General features: G+C 41.8%; 1 protein-coding gene and 1 long non-coding RNA gene across 2 annotated transcripts in view; one reads left to right on the top strand and one right to left on the bottom strand.

The window, feature by feature from the left end:
* LOC139031460 (uncharacterized) overlaps positions 1–8774 on the top strand; it is a 53441-nt gene extending 44667 nt beyond the window's left edge. The window contains exon 4 of the long non-coding RNA XR_011483952.1: positions 7592–8774. This is a non-coding gene — a long non-coding RNA (uncharacterized lncRNA). The remainder of the gene's footprint in view (positions 1–7591) is intronic.
* The window catches only part of NUDT3 (nudix hydrolase 3), a 114471-nt gene extending 88480 nt beyond the window's left edge, over positions 1–25991 (bottom strand). Inside the window, exon 1 of the mRNA XM_020888706.2 lies at positions 25590–25991. Coding sequence (XP_020744365.1) covers positions 25590–25688 — 99 coding nt within the window. The 5' untranslated portion in view covers positions 25689–25991. The remainder of the gene's footprint in view (positions 1–25589) is intronic.
* Between the last annotated feature and the right edge of the window lie 1741 nt (positions 25992–27732).

The following is a 27732-nucleotide window of genomic DNA, read 5'->3' as shown; positions in this document are numbered from 1 at the left end:
ATCTTATTATGCCTTATGCAACAAGACATTTTCTAGTATTATTACTGAGGCAACGTTCTGGGACTAATCATTCAAAGTTTTTTTAAAAAAATAGTAGTTTACACACCATGATCAAGTGGGATTTATTCCAAGGATGAAAGGATGGCACAACATCTGCATATCAATCAATGTGATATACCACATTAACAAAATGAAGGATAAAAACTTATATAATCATCTCAACAGATGAAGAAAACACACTTGACAAAATTCAACATTTACGATAAAAACTCTCAACAAAGTGGACATAGAGGGAATGTACCTCAACATAATAAAGCCATATATGACAAACCCACGACTAACATCATACTAAATGCCAAAAAATTGAAAGCTTATCTTCTAAGAACAGAAACAAGAGAAGAATGCCTACTCTGACCATTTGTATTCAAGATACTACTGTAAGTCTTTTAGGCAATTAAGCAAGAAAAAGAAATAAAAGGTATCCATGTCAGAAAGAAGTAAAACTGTGACTATCTGCATTCTAAACACTATAAACACTCTATAAAAGTTCTATAAAGTTACAGTACTCTAAAAACATCAACAAAGTTAAACAAATTCAGTAAAGTTATAAAGGACAAAATCAATATATAAAAATCAGTTGCATTTCTATACAACTGTATAACAATCAGAAACACCATTTACAATTGAATCAAAAAGAATATCTAGGAATAAATTTAACTAAGGAGGTAAAACATCTGGACACCAAAAACTGTAAGAAACTGAAGAAGACCCAAATAAATGGACAGTTATCCCACATTCATGGATTAGAAGAACAATGCTAAAATGTCCATTCTACCCAAGCATCTACAGACTCAATGCAATGTCTATTAAAATTCCAATGTCATTTTTCACAGAAATAGAAAACAACAATCCTAAATGTACATGAAACCACAGAAGACTCCAAATAGCCAAAGCAATCTTGAGAAAGAAGAACAAAACTGAAGGCATTGAGCTTCCATTTTCAAACTATATTACAAAGCTACAGTGATCAAAAGAGTATGGTACAGGCATCAAAAGAGACACAGATCAACAGGAAAGAAAGTCCAGAAATAAACCCATGCATTTATGGCCAATTAATTTATGACAAAGGAGCCAAGGACATAAAATGAGGAAAGGACAGTCTCTTCAATAAATGGTACTGGGAAAACTGGATAGTCACACGCAAAAGAATAAAACTGAGACACCATCTTATCCCATACATGAAAATCAACTCAAAACAGATCAAAAATCTGAAACCATAAAACTCCTCAAAGAAAACACAGAAGATAGCTCCTTGGCATTGATCTTACTGATGAGTTTTTAAATCTGATATCAAAAGCAAAGGCAACAAATGCAAAAATAAACAAATGTAACTGTACCAAACTAAAAAGCTTCTGCTCAGCAAAGAAAATCAATAAAATAAAAAGGCAATCTAGTCAATGGGAGAAAATATTTGTAAATCATGTATCTGATAAGCAGTATTATCCAAAATACATAAAGAACTCATACAACTCAACAGCAATAAAAAATCTGATTTTAAAAACAAGCATTTTTTTTCAAGATGACATCCAAATGGCCAAAAGATACAGGAAAACGTGCTAATCATCAATGAATGTCACTAACCAGGAAAACGAAAATCAAAACCACAAGATACCAGTTCAGTTCTGTTAGAATGGCTATCATTAAACAGACAAGAGTTGGCAAGTACTGGGTGTGGAGAAAAGGGAAATCTGTGCACTATTTGTGGGAATATAAATGGTTTAGCCACTAATGAAAACAGTATGAAGGTTCCTCAAAAAATTAAAAATAAAACTACCGTATGATCCACCAATCCCACTTCTGGGTATTTATCCCAAGTAACCAAAATCATGACCTTGAAGAGATACCTGCACACCTGTGTTCAATGCAGCATTATTTACAATGGCCAAGACACAGAAACAAACTAAGAGTCCATGAATGCGTGAACAGGAAAAAAAGGTAACACCCAAACACACAGGACTATCATCCAGCCACAACAAGGAAGCCCTGTTCTTTGTAACACTGATGGAGGTTACGGGAATTATGCTTTGTGAAATAAGTCTGAGACAAACACTGTATGATCCCACTTATATGTGAAATCTAGAAGAACTGAGCTCGTAAAAGCAGAACAGATTGGTGGCTGACAGAGGTGGGGGTGGAGTGTGACTATGGCCAAAAGGCACAAGTTTTCAGTTTTTTGTTTTAGGGGTTTTTTGGCCACGCCACCTGGCTTGTGGGATATCTCAGTTCCCCAACCTGTAACTGAACCCGGGCCATGGCAAGGAAAGCCTGGGATTCTAACCACAAGGCTATCAGGGAACTCCATAAACTTTCTGTTTTAAGAGACGTCCTAGGGATGTCATATACAGGATGGTGGCTACAGTTAACAATATTGTATTATGGATTTGAAAGTTCTGAGACAGTAAATCTTAAAAGTTCTCATTACAAGAAAAAACAAGTATGACTATGTTACAGTGGAGAAACCAGAAAGACCTCACGATTATCAGGTCATCAATAACATCAATACTTATGTCCACCAGTACTAAGACACACAGACATCATGGGCCCTTTGATATGCTGCAATGAGCAGGGCACATCACTTCTGTGATATTACTGCCACAAATGCATGACCTCAATCTAATCAGGAGAAACCCCCATCAGACCCAAGTGAAGGAACATTCTGCAAAATAACTCACTACATACTCTATGTGAGACTCAATTTTCTTCAGATACTTCAAAACAAAATACTGAAAGATTCTGAACACAGAAGCAGTAAATGAAAACCCAGCTATCTTCAATTTATCCAGACATTAAAGGGATTTGTAAGATACCACCACTCTTTTCACTAAATCTCATATTTACTTCTCATTAACGAGCACTGGGGGAAGAGGTGGTAAATGGAGGGTGGTCATCCTTTAAGATGGTTGGTTGTATTCATGAGACTGGAGACAGATAACCCAGTCATTACTGTGGTTGCCAATACTACCTTCTTTTTATGATCTAACATGTCATTTACAACAACAGTGCAACATTTACGTAACTTTTCCATCCCCTCAATGGGTACACAGACATTAAAATCTGTGTACAGAGTTCAGATTATTAAAAATGTTTATTAGCCAGGAAAAAACAGATTATAAAATTGTATTTAAATAAGTCATAATGTTATAGAAACTAAAAACCATAATGATTAACAGAAAATAACTTCCTCCTTATGTTTTAGAGGAAATTATTTGGCGGGTTGAATGGTATTTATCCTCACAACAAATGTAGGCCTACTATGTGAAGAGCAACATGCAGGTACCATGGAAGATAAACTCTGAGAAACACATTAAACTCTAATTATAATCTAGTGGGTTCAAAACAGGGGATGTTTTTCCCACATTTGCTATGGTGAATGTGAAATATCTTTATAATGGAAGAAACCTAATAAAACTGCTTTCAAAAATATTTGGTTTTCATATGATTATCTCAATAGATGCAGAAAAAGCCTTTGACAAAATTCAACATCCATTTATGATTAAAACTCTCCAGAAAGCAGGAATAGAAGGAACATACCTCAAAATAATAAAAGCTATATATGACAAACCCACAGCAAGCATCACCCTCGATGGTGAAAAATTGAAAGCATTTCCCCTGAAATCAGGAACAAGACAAGGGTGCCCACTCTCACCACTACTATTCAACACAGTTTTGGAAGTTTTGGCCACAGCAATCAGGGCAGAAAAAGAAGTAAAAGGAATCCAGATAGGGAAAGAAGAAGTGAAACTCTCTCTGTTTGCAGATGACATGATCCTCTACATAGAAAACCCTAAAGACTCTACCAGAAAATTACTAGAGCTAATCAATGAATACAGTAAAGTTGCAGGATATAAAATTAACACACAGAAATCTCTTGCATTCCTATACACTAACAATGAGAAAACAGAAAGAGAAATTAAGGAAACAATACCATTCACCTTTGCAACAAAAAGAATAAAATACTTAGGAGTATATCTACCTAAAGAAACAAAAGATCTATACATAGAAAACTATAAAACACTGATGAAAGAAATCAAAGAGGACACAAACAGATGGAGAAACATACCGTGTTCATGGATTGGAAGAATCAATATTGTCAAAATGGCTATACTACCCAAAGCAATCTACAGATTCAATGCAATCCCTATCAAACTACCAACAGTATTTTTCACAGAACTAGAACAAATAATTTCACAATTTGTATGGAAATACAAAAAACCTCGAATAGCCAAAGTAATCTTGAGAAAGAAGAATGGAACTGGAGGAATCAATCTGCCTGACTTCAGACTCTACTACAAAGCCACAGTCATCAAGACAGTATGGTACTGGCACAAAGACAGAAATATAGATCAATGGAACAGAATAGAAAGCCCAGAGATAAATCCACGAACCTATGGTCACCTTATCTTCGACAAAGGAGGCAAGGATATACAATGGAAAAAAGATAACCTCTTTAACAAGTGGTGCTGGGAAAACTGGTCAACCACCTGTAAAAGAATGAAACTAGAACACTTTCTAACACCATACACAAAAATAAACTCAAAATGGATTAAAGATCTAAATGTAAGACCAGAAACTATAAAACTCCTAGAGGAGAACATAGGCAAAGCACTCTCCAACATAAATCACAGCAGGATCCTCTATGACCCACATCCCAGAATTTTAGAAATAAAAGAAAAAATAAACAAATGGGACCTAATGAAACTTAAAAGCTTTTGCACAACAAAGGAAACTATAAGCAAGGTGAAAAGACAGCCCTCAGATTGGGAGAAAATAATAGCAAACGAAGCAACAGAAAAAGGATTAATCTCAAAAATATACAAGCAACTCCTCCAGCTCAACTCCAGAAAAATAAATGACCCAATCAAAAAATGGGCCAAAGAACTCAACAGACATTTCTCCAAGGAAGACATACAGATGGCTAACAAACACATGAAAAGATGCTCAACATCACTCATTATCAGAGAAATGCAAATCAAAACCACAATGAGGTACCATTATACGCCAGTCAGGATGGCTGCTATCCAAAAGTCTACAAGCAATAAATGCTGGAGAGGGTGTGGAGAAAAGGGAACCCTCTTACACTGTTGGTGGGAATGCAAATTAGTACAGCCACTATGGAAAACAGTGTGGAGATTTCTTAAAAAGCTGGAAATAGAACTGCCATATGACCCAGCAATCCCACTTCTGGGCATACACACCAAGGAAACCAGATCTGAAAGAGACACGTGCACCCCAATGTTCATCGCAGCACTGTTTATAATAGCCAGGACATGGAAGCAACCCAGATGCCCATCAGCAGACTAATGGATGAGGAAGCTGTGGTACATATACACCATGGAATATTACTCAGCCATTAAGAAGAATTCATTTGAATCAGTTCTAATGAGATGGATGAAACTGGAGCCCATTATACAGAGTGAAGTAAGCCAGAAAGATAAAGACCATTACAGTATACTAACACATATATATGGACTTTAGAAAGATGGTAACGATAACCCTATATGCAAAACAGAAAAAGAGACTCAGATGTATAGAACAGACTTGTGGACTCTTGGAGAAGGTGAGGGTGGGATGTTTCAAGAGAACAGCATCGAAACATGTATATTATCTAGGGTGAAACAGATCACCAGCCCAGGCTGGGTGCATGAGACAAGTGCTCGGGCCTGGTGCACTGGGAAGACCCAGAGGGATCGGGTGGAGAGGGAGGTGGGAGGGGGGACCGGGATGGGGAATACATGTAAATCCATGGCTAATTCATTTCAATGTATGACAAAAACTACTGTAATGATGTAAAGTAATTAGCCTCCAACTAATAAATAAATAAATAAATAAATAAAATAAAAATTTGGTTTTGGTATTCAGAATTTGCCCAAAATATCTATGTTTCTGATAAATTCAGATTCTTCCCACAACACACATGCTAGCTCCAGGATGCATGATCAGCTGCAGCTAAGGGTGACAATGAACAATAGATACTGCTGAATTTGGTACAGATTATGCTCCTATAACTGTATTACAACCTCTTATTCCACCTGCTTTGTTTTGATTTGAATGCTGGTGTGAGGAGTCAGTTTTAGAAACTTATTTTTACTCAAATTTCTCCATTCCACTCATTTAACTCCTTTTGTGGATCTGTCAGGAGAAATTTGTATTATTTCTACCTTTGCACATTATTTTACCAGAAATAACACAGTAGACAGATATGAACACCCTTCTGGTTTCAGGCCCCTTATCTCCCTGAAGTGACTGGATAGACCATGTCTTCAGTTCAGTTCAGTCACTCAGTCGTGTCCAACTCTTTGTGACCCCATGAATCACAGCACACCAGCCCTCCCTGTCCATCACCGACTCCCGGAGTTTACTCAAACTCATGCCCATTGAGTCGGTGATGCCATCCAGTCATCTATCTCATCCTCTGTCATCCCTCTTCTCCTCCTGCCCCCAATCCCTCCCAGCCTCAGGGTCTTTTCCAATGAGTCAACTCTTCGCATCAGGAGGCCAAAGTACTGGAGTTTCAGCTTCAGCATCAGTCCTTCCAATGAACACCCAGGACTGATCTCCTTTAGGATGGACTAGTTGGATCTCCTTGCGGTCCAAGAGACTCTCAAGAGTCTTCTCCAACACCACAGTTCAAAAGCATCAATTCTTCGGCGCTCAGCTTTCTTCATAGTCCAACTCTCACATCCATACATGACCACTGGAAAAACCATAGCCTTGACTAGACGCACCTTTGTTGGCAAAGTAATGTCTCTGCTTTTTAATATGCTATCTAGGTTGGTCATAACTTTCCTTCCAAGGAGCAAGTGTCTTCTAATTTCATGGCTACAATCACTATCTGCAGTAATTTTGGAGCCCAAAAAAATAAAGTCTGACACTGTTTCCATTGCTTCCCCGTCTATTTCCCATGAAGTGATGGGACCAGATGCCACGATCTTAGTTTTCTGAATGTTGAGCTTTAAGCCAACTTTTTCACTCTCCTCTTTCACTTTCATCAAGAGGCTCTTTAGTTCCTCTTCACTTTCTGCCATAAGGGTGGTGTCATCTGCATATCTGAGGTTATTGATATTTCTCCCAGCAATCTTGATTCCAGCTTGTGCTTCTTCCAGCCCAGTGTTTCTCATGATGTACTCTGCATATAAGTTAAAATAAGTGGGGTGACAATATACAGCCTTGACGTACTCCTTTTCCTATTAGGAACCTGTCTGTTGGTCCATGTCCAGTTCTAGCTGTTGCTTCCTGACCTGCATATAGGTTTCTCAAGAGGCAGGTCAGGTGGTCTGGTATTCCCATCTCTCTCAGAATTTTCCACAGTTTATTGTGATCCACACAGTCTTAGGTTACCTCTATGTCCACAAATTTAAAGATTCTACCTGGTTGGTGCAAAAGTTCATTACAATTTTGCGTTGCTGAACTTGGCCATTTGATATCGTAATACATTCTTAAATAAATGCATCTATGTTATACATCATTTTAATGCACATTTCTCTTTTATTTTTTGCTAATGACATTACTTGCTATTTTATATTTATTTTAGACTATAGAATGATGTTAGTCAAAAAGCAAATTTGAGTGATTTTTTTATTCAAGATGGGTCATAAAGCAGTGGAAACAACTTGCAACATCAACCCACGCATTTGGCCCAGGAAAGTGCAGTGATGGTCCAAGAAGTTTTGCAAAGGAGATGAGGACCTTGAAGATGAGGAGCATAGTGGCCAGCCATCAGAAGCTGACAACCACCAACTGAGAGCATCACTGCAGCTGATCCTCTTCTAACTACGTGAGAAGTTGCTGAAAAACTCAATGTCAACGATTCTACGGTCATTCGGTGTTTGAAGCAAATCAGAAAGGTGAAAATGTCCGATTAAGTGAGTGCCTCATGACCTGATCGAACATTTAAAAAATTGTCATTTTGAAGTGTTATCATCTCTTATTTGATGCAACAAGGAACCATTTCTCCATTGGATTGTGACATGCAATGAAAAGTTGATTTTATATGACAACCAGCAATGGTCCAGTGGCTGGTTGGACTGAGAAGCTCCAAAGCACCTCCCAAAGCCAAACTTGCACCAAAAAACGATCACGGTCACTGTTTGGTGGTCTGCTGCCCATCTGGTCCACTACAGCTTTCTGAATCCTGGAGAAACCACTACATCTGAGAATTATGCCCAGCAAATGAATGAGACGCAACACCTGCAGCTGGCACTGGTCAACAGAAGGGGCCCAATTCTTCTCCACAGCAACACCACACGTCATAAGACCAATACTTCAAAGTTAACGAACTGGACTAAGAAGTTTTGCCTCATCCATCATATTCAGCTGACCTCTCACCAACCAACTTCCTCTTCTTCAAACATCTCAACTTTTTGCAGGCAAAACACTCCCACAACCAGCAGGAGGCAGCAAATGCTTTCCAAGAGTGTCAAACCCCAAGGCATGGATTTTTACACTACAGGAATAAACAAACTTATTTCTTGTTGTCAAACTGTGTTATTGTAATAGTTCATATTTTAATTAAAAAAGATGTATTTGAGCCTAGTTATAATGATTTTAAAATTCACAATCTTGGGGAGGGAGGCGGGAGGGGGGATCGGGATGGGGAACACATGTAAATCCATGGCTGATTCATGTCAATGTATGGCAAAAACCACTAAAATATTGTAATTAGCCTCCAACTAATAAAAATAAATGAAAAAAATAAAATAAAATAAAATTCATAATCTGAAACCACCATTACTTTTTCACCTAACTAATATAACCTTAGGTCCTACCTCTTTCCATGTAAAACCCTTTCAAAGTAAACCCTCACAGCTCCATTTCTGGATTAAGTACTTTCTTTCCCAGCTCCTGTATTCTTGGATCACATTACACACTGAAGTCTATCGTTACACAGTTGGGTTAGGCTGTTACAATCACAGTCTTTTTTTTAATGCCTGTACAATTTGTATTAAAGTAGTGACAGCAAACTTCTACTCACCCTTCAATACCCAGATTTATTTCTTTCTCATTATTTCCAACTTCCCAACAGTCACTTCTAACTTCAGCAAGTCACCCCTCTGTTCCTAAAACATTCTGGACAAGGTTCTTTTACAACACAACTGTATGTTGATCACTGTGATTCCTTCAGTGGTTCTGGCCTTAGTAACAATGGCTAACAATTCCTGAATGTTCAAAATGGACCTGGGGGCGCTTTATCTTTCTTCACCTAGGTTTCAAAACAACTACAGGAATTAGGCACTGTTTATTCCCATTTTACAGATGATAAGACTGACTGTTAAGTCAGCTTCCCACTCTTAAGATCCTATACAATATACTCCCAAATCAGTCCCCAATCTTGGAACATCTCCACTGTTCCCTTTCCCCTCTCTAGCTCCTCTTTGAAAAGGGATGAGGAAATGTACAAACCAAACACCATATATTTTATCCTCTTTTGATCCCACTAGATTATAAATCACCAGAGCTCTACAAGTGTCTCTCCTGCTCACAGTTCATCCTCTGTGGGGCTCTATACACAGTGAGGCCCACCAACTGTTTGTAAGGATACATACCATCCAACCCCCAACCTTAAAAACTATAATTTCAATCAAAACCAAACCACAGCAACTCTTCCAAACTTCTTCTTGCCTCTCAAATTCCTATCACCAGACCACTTTCAGTAAATACACTTCACTTCTCTTTCTCAGAAGAATGGGGTCATCTGGAAGGAGTTTCCTCAAATTCCCACCAGTACAATTCAGGCTCTAGGTTTTGTCTTTTATCCAACCACAATCTCAGAAGAAAGTACATTTCTTTTCTAAAACCTGTCCTAATCAGCCAAATCTACAAGTCCCATCTCACTGTTTTACTGGAACCGCCTTCTACAGACACTGTTCACTCCATCTCACGTTCGCTCTGCCCGCTCCAGGTCTGCCACTACTGCCTACCGTTCCCTCCTGAAATGTCCTGCTGCCTCTCTGGCTGCAGTGAGCCCTGAGCTCAGGCTGCCCTCAGCTTTTCTCTCTGTGCATCTTCTCTCATTCTGGCTCTCCATTCTCCCCATCTCAGTCCCTAACACTCAGCTCTCTACCCACAGTCCTGACTTCTCATTCCACCTCTAATCCCACAGCATCAGTACAATGCATTACTTCAGATCTGACATGACAAACACCAAAGTTCCATCTTTTCTCCAAAAACAACTGCTCTTCTAAATTTTCATTTTTCCTGTCACCCAGATCAAAATTTAAAAGTGACTTTTAACCAAAACATCCTTCATCTTTAACATATCATCATTAAAATCTGTCCATTCCTTTGACTGCAACACCTCTTACTTCATTCCTTCACTTCATTTCCTGCTGCCATGGCTCTCAATTCTAGGAGAGAGAAGCATTCTCCCAACAATCTTTTGGTGAAAAGTCCAGCATTCCAATCTCAAAACTTTCCACAACAACTCTGTGAAGGACAGTTATGGTTCCCCAAAGTCCCCAAACCAAAGTCCTAATCCTCTGCAGTCAAGGTTCCACACCCTCAACCTCCCCCTTCCTCACCACCAGTCCCACCCGAGGCTCAGGCACACAACAAGCTCATTCTGACCCTCAATCATGGTAGGCCCCCTTCTCCTAACATACTCTTTCCCTGCCTCCCTATCTATCTAAACTCCATCCATCTCTTAAAGCCCAAGATTGACTCTTTCAGTATTTTGCTTCCAACCTGAGGTACCTGCAAAGCACAGTCTGGGTTTTTCTTTTTTATTTTGGCCATACCCCCATGGCCTGTGGAATCTTAGTTCCCCAACCAGGGACTGAATCTGCGTACCAGCAGTGAAAGTGCCGAGTCCTCTAGCCACTGGACCACCAGGAAAAATGAAAATGGAAGGTGCTCAGTCGTGTTCGACTCTGCGACCCCACAGACTGTACGTCCGTACAGTTTCTCCAGGCCAGAATACTGGAGTGGGTAGCCTTTCCCTTCTCCAGGGGATCTTCCCAACCCAGGTCTCCCGCACTGCAGGAGGATTCTTTACCAGTTGAGCCACAAGGGAAACCCAAGAATATTGGAGTGGGTGGCCTATCCCTTCTCCAGCAGATCTTCCCAACTGAGGAATGGAACCGAGGTCTCCTGCATTGCAGGCGGATTCCATTCCACTGCAGGCAGACTGCCAGCAAAGTCCCTACTTTTTCTATTTGCTCCAAGTACTTTAAGTTCTGCCTTTTCAATTTTTCTATCTGATTCCACCCAGAATACACAGCAGCCATTTGTTTCAACTGTACTGACACGGCTAAAAGAAACTTAATTCATCAGTTTAGAAAAGCATATTCCTGGAGACCAGGGAACACATCCACAGTTTTAAAAATCATCCCTGCACCTAGAATACTTTGTATAAAGACGCAGTAAATTCTTGTTAACCAAGACAGAACCTGGAGACTACATGCATTTTAAGAAGCATCCTACAGTTTTCATAACCTTTCATTTTTAAAATTCAGTTTTTATCTGTTCCTTGACACCCCAAAAAGGTTTAAAATATAAAAATTCACACATTCTCAAATATTCTTTAGGTTAATTCTAAAAAAAGAAACCATCGGCATCAAGGGTAGGAGGGTATGATGAAGCTGGTAAGCATTTCATAAAAATATCAGTTCAGATCAGTGTTAGTTACACCTGCTCTAATTTGACTAGATTATTTTTCGGCCACTTAAAATAAATTCTACAAACTTTAGCATGAAAAAAATTTTACCACACACACACACATACACACACAAAAGGTGGGGATATTAAAATATGCTCCATAATAAATACAAATTCTGACTCAACACATAAACATCACTTCCAGGGCACTGGATTCGTAAGGTTAACTTAAAAAATGACCCAGGAGGTGTTGCTAGAACAGAACCAAGTCTGGCTATCTGTAGCCACAAGGAATGTACTGGAAGAAACATGAAAGGGCCAGAAAACTGGAGTGACAGGGACTACAGAGCCAGGCCTGGAAGATGGGCCCATACCGCGGCAAGAGGCACGGCCTGGCCAACAACACAGACAGCGGCTCAGCATACAGCTACTCCGCTCCTCTCCTCCCTCAGCGGCCTCCTCAGAACCAGCCCCAAGAGCTGAGCAGCCGACCTGCGGCGCCCCAGTCCTGCACCCACATGCCCATCAGAGAAGGGGAAGGGCACGCGGGCCCATTTGGTTTTCGGACTGTTGAGTGGCCGCCTCCTCCTCTCCAAGAGGGGCTTTCTCCAGAAAGAAGAGAATGCTCTGAGGAAGGAGGAGCTAGCCAGAGATCCTAAATATAATAAACACCTACCCCTCTCTCCACAGACACCCACTTCCAAAATTATTCACAGAACGACGCAAATATTAATCCATACTCTGATTTTCTGCCTGAAAAGTCAATCCTTCAGGATACTCCGAATCCCTGCACCACAGTCTGAAGTTCTTCTCCAGACGCTCTACTGTGAACACTGCTGCCTCAACAGCCCTTGGCCACTCCTGCTCAGTCCGAACACGGCATACTCTCCCCAAGTCCCCTGATCAAGTCCTCTGCCAAATCCTTCCAGGCCTCACACCTTTTCAAACACAAGAATTCACCTCCCTTACTCTTTCTCCCACAGCACTATATTTCTACTTAAAAAAAAAAAGTTTTAGCATCAAAGCAGAGCAATTAACAGGGATTATTTTTTAAATAAATATAAGTTGCCTCAATAGTTTTCTTTTATGCATTTAAAATAATTACCTCAATATGCAATAAAGTACTAATTTTTAATGGTACATAGTACTTATATCATGAAATAAAAAATGAAAGTCGGATCTTGAAGGATTTTTCTGGTTCCAGTGAAAGCCCCAAGTTCAAAACTGGTAGGGTTCTCTGTTGAGTTTCTTTGTTTTCAAGTCCATGGGAATGAGGAGGAAAAATATCCTTTTTCCTCCCTCAGACACTGGTCGGGTTGGTCTCCCCTTTTAACTTTCTTTTTCCCAGCACAGACTGGGGTGGGGGCAGAGCAGGGAGAGAGGGAGAGGATAAGAACTCTCTTTACCCAGAGAAAGGCTTCTCTCTCCTTTTCTTCTGGTTTATCAACAGGAGCTGCTCCACAAGGACAGCCTGAGGGGAGAGGGAGAGAGGGCGGGCCACGTACAGGGCCACCGGCACCAGTGCTCCATCTCCCTGGCCTGGTGCCTCTCCTGGCACTGAACTGCCACAGACGACTAAACCCATGGGGTCACTGAACTACGCTATTTTAAGGTCTTCTACTTCAAATATCGCACTGTACTGCCATTCCTGCCTCAGTTCTCTAACTCCAGGCCAGACCTTATGAAAGTCGGGGCCTTATTCACTGAACACAGCACACTGCCTGCAGCTCACTAGCTGAATTAATAAGCAAACAACTAAGGCTCAGGAATTTCCCCAAACCACCTTCTTACTACAATCTTCTCCAACCTCAAGTTGCAATGAATAGAAATTGCCTTTTTCTGGGTTATATATTTACACAGCTGACACTGAATACTGACCTGTGCCAGTCCCTGGACTAAGTGTTATATATAATAAATAATTTCACTTGACCTTCCCACAGTACAATGAAATAGGAGAAGATGACGTGTAAAGTAATTTGCTGAAGGTCAGAGACTAGTGAGTGTAAAAGCCAGGGCTCCCTCCCTGACTGACCCTGGGGCCCAAGCTCTTCACCACCTCAGACATCAAACCTCAAACGCCACCCAAGGGGCCTGGGCAGTGCCTAGGTGTGTGAAGTCCATCAGATCATTCTGACAGAGATACATCATGTTTCCAAAGTAAAGAGGTAATAACATTTCCATCTCCACAAAGAAATAGGCACTCTTCCATTTTTCTTGAAACATGGAACCCTTTTTCTCTTCTATCTTTTCCATTTTTGAGAGAAATTTACAAGGGTACAAGAAACATTTCCCCTAACTCTACCTTCAAAAGGCAAGAACATCTTAGCCACCACAATAAATGGGAGCTGACCCTGGGCCCTGGTATCACAGAGATAAAAGACCAGATTCCTTATTTGAAAATTTTCAATATTAGTATGTTGGATACTAATATTTTTTAAATTCTTAATCATCTTGCAGCCCAAACACAGCCATGAGCCAACAGTCTGTGGTCCTCAAAATGTTTCAGGACAAACAGGCTTTCAAGGGCTATACATCCAGGCATGACCTTCCATGACCTACCTAGCCCAATGTCTCCCACCTGGAATATATTCATTGGCTACCCAAATCCAACCAAGACATTCAGGTGTAGTGTCACACACCCCAAACAACTGTCCCTAACATTCCAGCTCATTTTCACAGTCTCCTTCAAATTCCTCTCCATTGCTTCTCTAATTTTACACTCTAATCTGCATCCTGCAACAGTTTAAAGCTCCTCAAGAGCTCAGATTCTGTATTCTACACATCTCTTTTTTCTAATTTGAGGATAATTACTTTACAATATTGTGATGATTTCTGCCATACATCAACATGAATCAGCCACAGGTCCCCTCCCTCTTAAAGTTCCCTCCCACCTCCCTCCCCAACCACCCCTCCCCCCCCCAGGTTGTCACAGAGCTTTGGACTCCCTGTTTCAAAAATTCCCACTGGCTATCTACTTTACATACGGTAATTTATATGTTTCAATGCTACTCTCGCAAATCATCCCACCTTCCCTCTCCCCTACTGTGTCATTCTGCACAGCTTAAACTCTCAGTTTGAAGTATTCTTTACAGACACCACCATTACTTCTGTACTTAAATCCTTTTTGAAAGAAAAAGTCACTCAAGAGTGCCTAGCTGAAGGATGATACCAAGTTAGTTCCTTATTAAACAGTTGTCAAACCGATGAAAAATACCATAGAAATATAGTTATGACATACAAAGACTAACTCATTTTACCAATAAAATCTAAAGGTTTTGTCTTACTATTACTAAACGCAGTCTATCCAAACTACAAAATCTCCAGGGAACAAATCACCATTGCAATGATAAGTGTAAAAACCCTAAGTCAGAGCTCAGCATGCTCAGTAAATGATGACTGAATATAAGTCTAGCAAACAAGTCATTTAGTAAAAGTCAAAAGTTCCAATTACTAAAAATATATTAGCTCATGGTATTCATTATAAAAAGTGTTTTACAAAAGCATATAACTTTTCTTATGGCATATGTTACTAGGATTCTTAAATATTCCAAGAAAGATCACCACCCTTCCTTTTTATAGAAGTAGCAGCACTGTATGTATGAGTTCCTATCCATCTCTGTTCATCATTGCTAGGCTGTTCTCATAAAGCAAATGAGAAGTGTTAAATAACAGACTTCCAAGCAGTTCTTTAAAAGGACTTTTTTCTTTCCTCTTTACTAACAAAGAGATCAACTAACTATATACAAAGAAAGTCTACCTAAGGGATCATTTCTTTTTATGTTTATAATACTCTTTTCTTTTTCTCTTTATAACATTTTGCTTCCACTTGCTTTAAATTTTTATTCTTTTTGTAATAAGCTTTTTCCTGGAGTAGAAATTCACTCTCTTTATCTCCTTTTGGAAGTGCTCACAAAATACCACAACATAAGATAATGCTTTACGACACTTGAATTACTAATTTCCCATTTTAAAGGGGGTTAAAAAACATCCCGCACTGCCTACAATTTGTTTTATTAACTGCATTTGGACAAAGCACACAAAAAAACATGCTCTTACTGTGCCTCAGATACATAACCAAATTCACAGAAACAGCCCACTTTTGGTTAACTGCATTAAGAAAGCGGCAGAACACAATTTGAACAGTAAGATGTCAAAAAGAAATTTTAAAAATCACTTCATGTTTGTTTTGCGAATACTTTTGGTGCTCACATTTGAATACGGGTGTTTCATTCTAGTAATTTGTTTCTATGTCAAATTAAATCAGGAGGTTACACGGGCAATGACCTTTTTCAGTCGTATCTTCCCACACCCAGTTCTCCCTGTGAGGGAGTATTAGAGAGAGAGAAGTTTGAGGCCTGGTCTGTGAGAAGGGAAAAAAACAGTTTTCTTTCCTCCTGAGTAGGAAAAACCCAGCTCTTCCCTACTGTGTGCTTCTTCCCCGTGAGTCTCCACTGCTCACACAGAAGGCTTCTGACCACTAATACCTGGCTCTGACTTCTAAGACTTCTGATCAGCAAATGTGTGTGGGGTTTTCCACACCAAGCCAAGTCTCTGCAACGCCAGCTGGGTGTCCCACAATTTAACCCAATTCTGCCACTATCTTCCCAGAGAAAGTATCCACCTGGAGATCCCACAGGTTAAGGTCTCAGTCCTACGAGACTGTCCATGTCCCCCTTCAGATGGCGGTCCCCAGCACAGATTATAACCTGTGCTTCTGACCAACCAGCTACAGATCAAGGTGCCAATGACCCCTCTCCTTGGGTTCCTCCCACACCTCAGGGAAACATTTCCTTACATTTACCAGTTTATGAAAGGACACAGGTGAACAGCCCGGTGATGAAAGGTCCTGTCCAGTCAGGAAGGGTCCTGCGTGCAGGAGGTTCTGCTTGCATGGAGTCTGGGCGCATCACCCTCCCTGTGTGGATGTGTCTGCCCACTGGAAGTTCTCCAAACCTCACAGAGGCTTCACTATATAGGCATGATCAAACATTTAACTCCATTTTCAGATTTTCTCCCTTCTCAAGAGGCGGGGGGGGGGAGTTTGCTGAAAATTTCAAGCTTCAAATCATGGCTTGGTCTTCCTGGTGACCAGTCCTCATCCAAGAACCATTCAGGAGCCCACCCATGGTTGCCCTGTTAGAAAAAAACACTCCTATCACACAGGTAATTACAAGTTTCAGGAGCCCTGTGTCAGGAACAGAGATCAAGAACCAATATTAGAACACGAGACATTCCTAGTGTTCTTGTCACTTTGGAAATTAGAAGAGTTTAAGGAGCTCTATGCCAGGGACCAGGGATCAGAGATCAACATATATTTTCTATTATCTCACAGTCTGTCTCAGAAGGAGCTGAAAAGCCACAACTCCACCCAGAATTCTACCTCCTCCCCACTCCACAGCCAGGGATAAAGGCACAAGGCTAAAGTGAACAGCTGCCTACCGTACACCATCCTGAGAAGATACTATGGCTTAAAAGGTCAACTCTTGAGTAGTCGAAAGAATGAGAATTCAGAAATCAGAAAATACACTCTGACCCAGATGACTGCTGAGCTGCTTTTAAGAAGCTTGAAGGCAAGTAGCTTCCATATGACAAGCACTCTCCTGACACACAGCCCACTGACAACACATCCCCCTCTCGAAAGAACTGATCTCTCTCTCTCACACACACACACACACACACACACACACACACAACCACTCCACTCCGAGAAGTTCCCCACTCTAAAAGGATCCCTGGCATTTAAGGTAAACAAACCTCAATAAAACTAGGCAAGTATTCAAAAATCATAGGTATTCTAGTGGCCTGGGTTCAAATACATTTCTAGGAAAAACTCGCAAGCTTTTGCTCTATTTAACAAAAAACGTCCTCCAACCTTTTACTTGCAATGCACTGCAGTACTAACCTGTATAAGCTAACTACCTGACTTGTGTGCAACAGCCTACTACACACACACACACACACACACACACACGTGCACACAGAAAACCTCTGAAAGAAGAATCAAGAGTAAGAAACAGGGTGGCTAGAGAAGGTGGGTGGGAAACAGATTCACCTTTCACTCCGTATCTTTCGCACATTTTGAATTTTGTACTGTGTGCAGCATATGTATTACCTATTCAAGGTAGTCTTTCTGAGTAAGTTATCCTAAAAAGAGTGTAAAGAAACTTTAGGGTCTCTACTTCACATCCTTTCAGACCTGTCTCTTGAAAAGACTACAGTATTTTATCTCTACTTGTATAATACTTAAATATACTGGTATTTTTGCTTTCACTGGCATTTACATCAGATGCTTCACAAAAGCAATGGCTTCCATTCTGCCTTGTTCATGAACAGTATCCAACCTGGAAGTAGGCACTCAGTAAAAGTTTGTAGGACAAATGAATAAATGAATGAATAAATCTAAGACTGAACACTTGGATTTACCTGGTGGTACAGGGATAAGAATCCACCTGCCAATGCAGGGGACACAGGCTTAATCCCTGGTCTGGGAAGATTCCACATGCCACAAAGCAGCTAAGCCCGAGAGCCCCAACTACTAAAGCCCGTTAGCCTAGAGCCCATCTGCAACAAGAGAAGCCACCGCAATGAGAAGCCCGCACATCCGAACAAAGAGCAGCGCCCCACTCTGCAGCTAGAGAAAGCCTGCCCGCAGCAACGAAGACCCAGCGCAACCAAAGGTTAATTAATTAATTTTTTTAAAAATGAACACCTTTTCCTATTCAAAAGGTTAGGAAGAAAAGGCTTCAAAAAGGCTAGGAAAAAGCCTGAACACTCTTGAGGAGCTATGTTACCTCAACACAAAAATTCTCAAGATGGATTCAAGTTTTTGTGAGTGTTGAGAGGATTTTACTCAGAAACTCAGATGTATATGTTTTATTACTAAATTTTAAGTCAGAACTTTATTTTCAAATTCAATTCCTTATGCTTCTTTTATCCATATATTATCTTTTTTTGCCATGATGGTTCCTTTGTTTTGCTTCATGTTAACCACCATCAACCAAATCGTTTAGATTCAGCACCCATAAACTTTACACCTTGTTTCTATTACTCTGACCTACATAAAGAAAAAAGTGATGATGACAGGAAAATTTTATGAGCATCCCTATTAATCTTTACCTTCAAATTAATATTAACAAAACTTTAGAATCCAAATTTGACATATATTTTTGACAATGAACCACTATCGACAAGTCATTAAAACAGTATCACTACTTGATTATAGTTTGTTGGTGTGTTTACTTAATTGCTAATAAAACTTTCCAGGCTATCAGCAAAATGAAAACCCTTTTCCCTCAGGTTTTCCCTAGGCATCACTAGGGTTGGGGATCAGCACAGCTTATCAGGTACCCAACACAAACCCTGTGAGATGGTACAGACGTTCAAGTCCAATATCTGAAGGAAATCCTAGATGTCCTATGAGAGAACCATGCAGAGAGATTCTGAAAGGATTTACAACCAAATACACACACACCTGCTATAAGCTGATACTCAAAGACTATCAGACACCTTGTCACTAAGACTGGAAATAAAAAAAGAGCTGCGAGACTTCTCTGAGACCTATCTATCAACACTTTACTGGCAGACACTAGCATTTGGTATATTTTGGTTATTTTCAGTTCCTCCACTAGTCTGCAAGCTTCCTGAAAGTGGGGACTACATGTTCATACATTCATTCATTCACATAGTCAACAAATAATATTGAGCATCTACTACCATTCTAAGCACTGAGGACACAGGAGTGAAAAAAAAAGATAAAAGAGACATTCATTCCTATCCTCAGGGACTAGCCTGCACTCAGGTGAGAGGAAACAGACAATACATAGAATGAACACACAATATGTCTCAATGGTGACATGTGTTGTCAAGAAAAAAAGTGTTAACAGATGCACAACGGACTGGTGTTATTTTAAACAGGGTGATCGTTAAAGACCTGTCTGATAAATTTAACAAAGACCTCAGATGAAGGACGGAGCCACGCAGATACCACGGGGGAGAATCAGCACAGAAGCTAGAGGGCTGGAAGAGTGGGGTGAGAGAGAGGGAGGGTGCTAAGAGATAAGGTCAGAGCTATGCCAGTGGACCAGATCACCAGAGCGCGGTTTAAGACTTTGGATTTGCTGAGACAGGCCGCCAGTGGAGCAGAGGAGTGAGAGAATCTGGCTTCTGTGTCAGAAGAAATCACTCTACCACTGTAGCAGTGAAGACTAGAGGGGTGAGGGGGCAAGCAGGGAGACCAGTCAGGAGAATAAAGTCATAATCCAGGCAAGAGGCAGTACAGGGTTAGGCCAAAACCGTGCAGTCCTGTGGTTAGGCCGCTGTGCTTCCACCGCAAGAGGCAGGGTTCAAATCCCTGGTTTGAAAACAAAGAACAAGTGAGCAGCGCAGCACAGAAAAAAAAAAAGGTGTTCTTGAACAAGAGCCTTGCCTTTTGCTACTATTTCTACTACTGTTTCTACTAAAGTAGATACACAATACTCTATTTATTGAAAAATGAGACTCACCCAAAAGCAAAAGATTAGGACAAGAAGTAGGAAAGAATAATGAAGATCACAGTACAATTTCAGACTAGAATCCACAACTTGGGAAGCAGGTAAAAAAGGAGGTAATGGGAGAAACATCTAACTGACTAACCTGTACTTACTAGGCAGGCACAAGGGAAAGAGTATGGGGACGGGCGTGAGTTGTGTGTGTGCGCGTGTGCACACACATTCTCTCTCTCCCCCCTCTTCTCTCTCTCTCTCTCTCTCACACACACACACACAAAGCCTCAGGAAAGATGTAGAAAAACAAGGATCAGAAATGTCCAGTCACCATATGACCCAGCAATCACTCCTGGGCATACACACTGAGGAAACCAGAACTGAAAGAGACACGTGCACCCGAGGGTTCATCGCAGCACTGTTTATAACAGCCAGGACATGGAAGCAACCTAGATGCCCATCAGCAGATGAATGGATAAGAAAGCTGTGGTACATATACACCATGGACTACTACTCAGCCATTAAAAAGAAATACATATGAATCAGTTCTAATGAGATGGATGAAACTGGAGCCCATTATACAGAGTGAAGTAAGCCAGAAAGATAAAGACCAATACAGTATACTAACGCATATATATGGAATTTAGAAAGATGGTAATGATAACCCTATATGCAAGACAGAAAAAGAGACACAGATGTATAGAACAGACTTTTGGACTCTATGGGAGAAGGCGAGGGTGGGATGATCTGAGAGAATAATATTGAAACATGTATATTATCAAGTGTGAAGCAGATCGTCAGCCCAGAATGGATGCATGAGACAAGTGCTCGGGGCTGGTGCACTGGGATGCCCCAGAGGGATGGGATGGGGAGGGAGGCGGGAGGGGGGGTTCAGGATGGGGAACACATGTAAATCCATGGCTGATTCATGTCAATGTATGGCAAAAACCACTACAATATTGTAAAGTAATTAGCCTCCAACTAATAAAAATAAATGAGAAAAAAAAATGTCCAGTCAGCTGGATCCATGCACTCGTGGTGACTCTAGAGTAATGTAATACTGTACAATCCCCGAGATATGCTACAAAAGGACTCCCCAACCGGCCTGGGCTCCACTGGAAGCTCTTCACCATGGTTGTCACCCCTGGGAGTGCCACCTGAGCCTCACTGCCCACTCTGGAGCCTGGGGGAAGGTCCTTTCACCTGCTCCCCTGGGGGCATTTTTACTGACAAACACTCAGGCTACCAGAGTCTCCACTCACTGAGGGTCTTCAACGTCAGTCATCCCTTCACCCAACCTAGTGAGCTCAAGGATCTGAGGAAATGAGAACCAGGAACCCCACGCCAAGAGGCAGGCTCCTGACGGAAAAGCTCAACAAGCAAAACTAAGACCTTTAAGGACAGTTTTGTTCTTTGTTTTTAAAAAGATTTTTTAAAAATAAAAAGTTTTAATGCACAAGGAAATCAACACTTACCTTTCTGCCTCAGGAAAAAAAAGACCCCCGAGGAGCAACTTCAACTTTCCCAAGCACTGAGATATCACCCCATGTACAGTCAGTATCACTAGCCTTTCCAGGGGAGTATTTCACATTACTAGATATTTCAACTGTCTAAAACGCCTGTGTCACACTCCCCTACCCCAGGCCAGGAAGGGCAGAGTACAAGCAAGCCCACCCCTTGCTCTCCCTTTCCGTATCTCTCCCTTTCTGTAATCACGGAGGCTCCAAAGTAGGAAAGGAAAGGAAGTAAGAGAGATGATTTCACTGGAAGTGCTTTAGGAAGGCCCAAGGTGAACACCATGACAAAGATGAATGTCATTATACCCAATTTAGTGTAATAAAATCTTACTCAAGAAATGTTTCAGTATTCTGTAATGTTTATGATAAAATATTAATTGGAAGATATGGCAGATTAAAAATATAAATGCAGAAACTTTCTGGCAGTCCAGTGGTTAGGACTCCATGCTCCCACTTCATAGGGCACAGGTTCCATCCCAGGTCAGGGAACTAAGAATCCACCATGCTGCACAGCTTAAATGAGTAAGTAAACAAATAAAGTATATTTATTTGCTAATCTTTGTCAGTCATGATGTAGTCAGTCCATATCTTGACTGTGGATCTACTGTTGAAATGCAAGTTGTCTTTCATACACTATGCCCACCATGTGTGACCTGTAATTTTCAGTTTTTTAAGAAGAAAAACAAAAACCTGAAAATATTCATGAAGTGATCTATATGCAGAGTCCATCTAGACTTTTAAGACTTCTTCTCCATCTTTTTTAGTTTTCAAATCCATATTAATCGAGCAGCAATTTTTTTTCAATAACTTGAAATTACTGGATCATTCCAAAACACTTGAAATATTTTTCAAAAACCATTCTTTTTGAACTCAAATTTCACCAACTGACGTCATACTTAATTACACTGCATAATTACAATTTTCAGTGTATTACAACAAATACACACAGATGGAGAGATAACTACAATGAATATATTACAAAAAACATAAACAAATACAGGGATCAATACAACTGGTTGGGAGGCCACATGGTCTGGAACCTGTCAGGACCAGCCCCTCACAGAGTAGAGGCAAGTGTACCAAGTGGTTACAGCGGAGGCTGGGCAAGAGACTGTCCACTTACACCAGGTTCACTGTAAGAAACGCTGATCATCACCAACGCCCCAACCTAAAGGTCTTAATTTATCAGAATGTCACCATAATTAGCAAAACATCTAAGGAGGGGAACTTTCCTGCTATTGATGCTTGTTTATCAACAGGAAAAGCAAACAGAGATTTGAAGGAAAGAGAACTCATTTTCATCATGTTGTTGAGTCTGCCTCTCTAGGCTTCCTGCCTGCCTGTCTCCTTTGTAACTGTATCACAGAACCTGACATTTGATGAGTGCTCAATAAAGCTGCTCAGTAAACTTGCTGAATATGTTCACACACCCCAACCTGGATCAGTATCTCAGCTGCTATCACTGCTGGCCTATAAATAAAATTTTCTGGGGCTGGAAAAATGGAATGCTAGAAGGTTTGACTCATGGTCTATTATCTGCTAATATTTTCCATCTCTTTTTCTTTACATTTTAAGTATGCTTCCTGACACTGGTTAACTAAATTTATAAATCAGGGTCCTATTCATACTCACATTATTATTGTTTTAATGCTAATATTGATAGTATTCTGTAAATTATTCTATCTTGATTAAAGCCATTAGTGCTCATTAAAAAATAAAATTGGGTTGAATGTCCTATTGAGTTTGAATTTCACATTCCTGCAATGCATGGCAGCTAATGCTTCCAGTTTCTGGCACTACTATTGAGAACATAAAAGTTCTCCTGGAACTAACAAATTACTTCCCTTCCAACACAATTATATAATCTGAGAATTGAATGGCACCCTAGAGATTATTCTGTGGTCCAAAATCCCTCCCAATTAAGGGCTCCAATAAAAAACCACTCAACTTTTTGGGACAAGGAGGGATGTTTATCTTTAAATCCCATGTTACAGAATGCTGCACCAATATAGTAGGCTCTTAACACATGTGAGTTTAAACAAATCTAAAATACACCCATTTCATTAATTTTATTCTTCCTAGGCTTTAGCTGTATTATCTACTAAATCTGTAATTAAAGATTTGCATGAATCTTCTGCTCATTAACCAATGTTCAAAAAGAAATTCAGTAGAGGAAACTTCATGATCAGTCAAATGTTTTAACATCAATGCTGCCTGTACCGATATATAATAAACCTTCAACAGAAAATAGAAAATCAAGTCTTCTTTACTTTGCTTATGATCCATAAAGGGTTTCCAATTTATCCAAAATATTCACATGTTCTCAATTCCTAGTATGATTTATTTAACATGTAAAGTCTTGCATCATTCATGCAATTATATACCCTTCTACTTATAATTGGGGTTCCCACAGATTTAACCATATTACTGCAGTAAGACATGTTATTATGCTAATTAGTTTTCCCTCCAATTAACAGCCTGTGATCCCATCTGATTTCCCATAATACGACATGATAATGGGGAGAACAAAGCCTCTGGGGCAGTAAACATCACCAGTCATTTTACTTTATGCAAGTATGTATTCCAAAACAGTGCACAATTTACAGCAAGGCACTGCCTAACAGTTATTACAATGCATCTGTTTTGAGGACTTTTACAATATATTCTTGGACACAAAGTATACAAATCTAGTTTCCTACTGTTTCACTGAAAGGAACACACAAAATCTCTCAACAGTACAATTACAGTGCTTTTATCAACTTTTTTTTCCCAGGCAATAAATTTCCACTTCCTCCTAAATATCTTTGGACAGCAACTTCTGGCAACCCATCTGTCTTTCATCACAGCTTCTTTTCATAACTAACGGGTCAAGTTCTTTTCTCTCCATTTCAACACGATGTACTGTACTTGCAGCCCTGCCACGATAGCCCACTGCTGAATGCTGGAATACAGCATATTGAATTTCACTGTCCTTCATTGTTCCCAGTTTAACTGCCATTTTACCACCATACACACGAGAGGAACGCGTTCCCACAAGCATCTTATGAATTTCCAAAGCAGCTATTCTTTGAGGATTTACAAAAAAACATTCGCCTTCTCTGAATTCCCTTTATCACCAGAGAAACGGCTTTGAGGAGTTTAGAGATTTTTTTTTTTAAGTACCCTGTGCAGATTCTAAGCATTTCTATTTTGCAAGCAAATTTAATCCTAAAGATCTTCCTAGGGCAATGGAGGAATGTCGGAGCAAAGAATCTTAAAAGACCGATTTTGGCTTTCCCAATTAAAATGAAAAAAGTTTCAACCCACAAAGATTATCTTATCAAATTGTCCTTTCTTCGCAGGCTTACACCATATGGACTACCCAGCGCAGTGGAAAACAAACAACTGGCTTTGGCTTTTGCACAACGCCCTAAATCTTCCTAAGGCTCCCCCCACCGCCTCGGGCTCCCAGACGTACATAATCCCTCGGCAAACCCCGAACCTGCCAATGAAGTGGAGGCTTTCTCCGCCACAAAGGGCCGGCCCCGCGCCGCGTGCACGGCGGTTCCTGCACACACCCATGTGCCGGGCTGGCCTGACACAAGCGCGGGGCTGCCCTCCCCGGACCCCAAGCCGCAGGCCTGGCCCGAACGCCGCGCGCTCTCCGCGGCCACCGCCTTCTGCCCGCCGCCCCTCTCTCCTCAGTGACAGGAGGCCCGCTCACGAGTGCCCCGGCCGAGAGCTGCCGTCCCCATCGGCCCGAACCTCAGACCCACTTCCCCTCCGCCCACCGTCCTCGTCCCTTTCCCCCTCGCCCTCGCCTCAGGAAATTCCGTCGGAACTTCATTCGGGCCGAGCCGAGCGGCCGGGCCCGGGCCGCGCCTCCCGCCTCCCCCAGCCCCGCGCCTCAGTCCGAGGTGACCACCGACCCCGGAGACCCCGGGCCGGCCCCGCGCCTCACCTCCTCCTCACTCTCGCTGCGGAAACACAGGCACGCGGCCCGCTTCTTGTAGCCGTCGCCGTCATAGGTGCGGGTCTGGTTCGACTTGAGCTTCATCATCCTCCGGGCCCAGGTTGGGGGGTGCGGCGCGGGTCTCGGGAGTCGAGGGTGGGGAGCCCGTTCCGGACGGCCGCGCGCGCGCGCGCGCCCCCGGCTCAGCCAAGGGAAGCAGGGAGGGGGAGCCGCTACTCCGCTACACGGCTCCGCCGCTGGCTCGCCGCGGCCGCCTCATTCCCCCCGGCCGAGGCCCCGCTCCGCCGCCGCCGTCACGGCTGCCGTCGCCGCCGCCGCGGCCACCGCCCCCTCTGCCGCCGCCACCCCCGACGACGACCGCGCCGCCATCTTGGGCGCGCTGCGTCAGCGGCGTAAGGCCGCGCCGGCCTGCGGGACGGCCGCGCGCTCGCAGCGCTGGCCGCGTTCGGGAATCGCGCCCTCCCAGTCCGCGCGGCGTAAACGAGCGTCTGGGATGAGAAGGCGCCGCGGCTGGACGCGGCCACTACGCCAGTAGCGTAAGGGCAGGGACGGGGGAGCCGCTCTGCGAGGAAGCGGAGGGGGAAAAGATGCGGGTGCTGGGCTGCCCCGCTCAGCTAAAGAGGCGGAAGCGAGAATTTGCCCAAGGTCACGCCGCCTGGTCTTTGGCCTTGCCCATCCATCAGGGAGCGGGTGAGACGGAAGGTCTAGAGGTAGAAAGTAGGATGCTGTTAAACGCAATGGAGCGTGCAACTCGAGATGCCTGGGATTAAGCACTGCACAGAAACGAGGCAAAAGGTGGTGCACATTGCATTGACATCCAAGATCTCTGACAGTCTATGGGCTGGGTCATGTAGTTCATTGAAAGGACAGATGTTTTATCTTACATCTCTTTATCGTGCAAAAAGGCAAATGCTTCCTCTTTAGGTATACAGGAGGGCCAGAAAGGAGTGAGAAAGACAGTGTGCAAATCATAAGGCATCATCATTTGGGCTGTAAAAGAGGAGGATATATTGTGGATGTCAAATAGATTCTCCAGGGAAAGACATACAGCCAGAAGCCCTCCAGCAAGATAAAAGGAGTGTGACTTGTGAAAGTTCTTAATAGCCCACACCGAAAGTAGTCCATGTGGATGCCCCGGAGGTTCTGAAAATACTGTGCGGGATTTGTTTGTGAATTGCTTATTACCCCCCCCCCTTTTCTTTAAATTTGTGTATGTTTAGCATAGTCCAACGGAGAAGGCAGTGGCAACCCACTCCAGTACTCTTGCCTGGGAAATCCCATGAACGGAGGAGCTTGGTAGGCTGCAGTCCATGGGGTCTTGAAGAGTCGGACATGACTGACGTGACTTAGCAGCAGCAGCAGCATAGTCCAAAAAGATCAGGATTTGAAGCCACGATCAGGATTTGAAGACACGACTGAGCGACTTCACTTTCACTTTTCACTTTTCACTTTCATGCACTGGAGAAGGAAATGGCAACCCACTCCAGTGTTTTTGCCTGGAGAATCCCAGGGACAGGAGCCTGGTGGGCTGCCGTCAATGGTGTTGAACAGAGTCGGACCCAAATGACGTGACTTAGCAGCAGCAGCAGCATAGTCCAAAAAGATCAGGATGTGAAGCTAAACAAACCTAAGTTGGAATTCATTTACATAATTTATACCCCTCTAAAATAGAAATAAATGCGTTTGACAGCTGGCACATAGTAGTCATACAATACATTGTAACTACAAACATACCTCGATTTATTTTACTTTGTTTTTGTCTTTTTACAAATTGATGGACTGTGGCAATCCTGCATTGAGCAACTTTTTTCCAACAGTATTTGCTCACTTGTCTCTGTGTCACATTTTGGTAATTCTTAAAATACTGCAAGCTTTTCATTATACTATGATCAGTGATCTTTGTTTGTTTTTTGTTTTTTGTTTTTTTTTTTTGATCAGTGATCTTTGAAATTACTGTCATGACTTGCTGAACGCTCAGATGATGGTTTGCATTTTTTAGTAATAAGGTTTTTCTTTTTTTTTTGGTTGCATTGGGTCTTCATTGCTGCTCACAGGCTTTCTCCAGTTGCAGTGAGCAGGGGCTACTCTCATGCTGCGGTGTCTGGGCTTCTTATTGCAGTGGCTTCTCCTG

This window comes from Odocoileus virginianus, chromosome 27 (genome assembly GCF_023699985.2).
Source record: "Odocoileus virginianus isolate 20LAN1187 ecotype Illinois chromosome 27, Ovbor_1.2, whole genome shotgun sequence".
NCBI lineage: Eukaryota > Metazoa > Chordata > Mammalia > Artiodactyla > Cervidae > Odocoileus > Odocoileus virginianus.
This window is presented reverse-complemented; position numbering and strand designations above follow the sequence as displayed.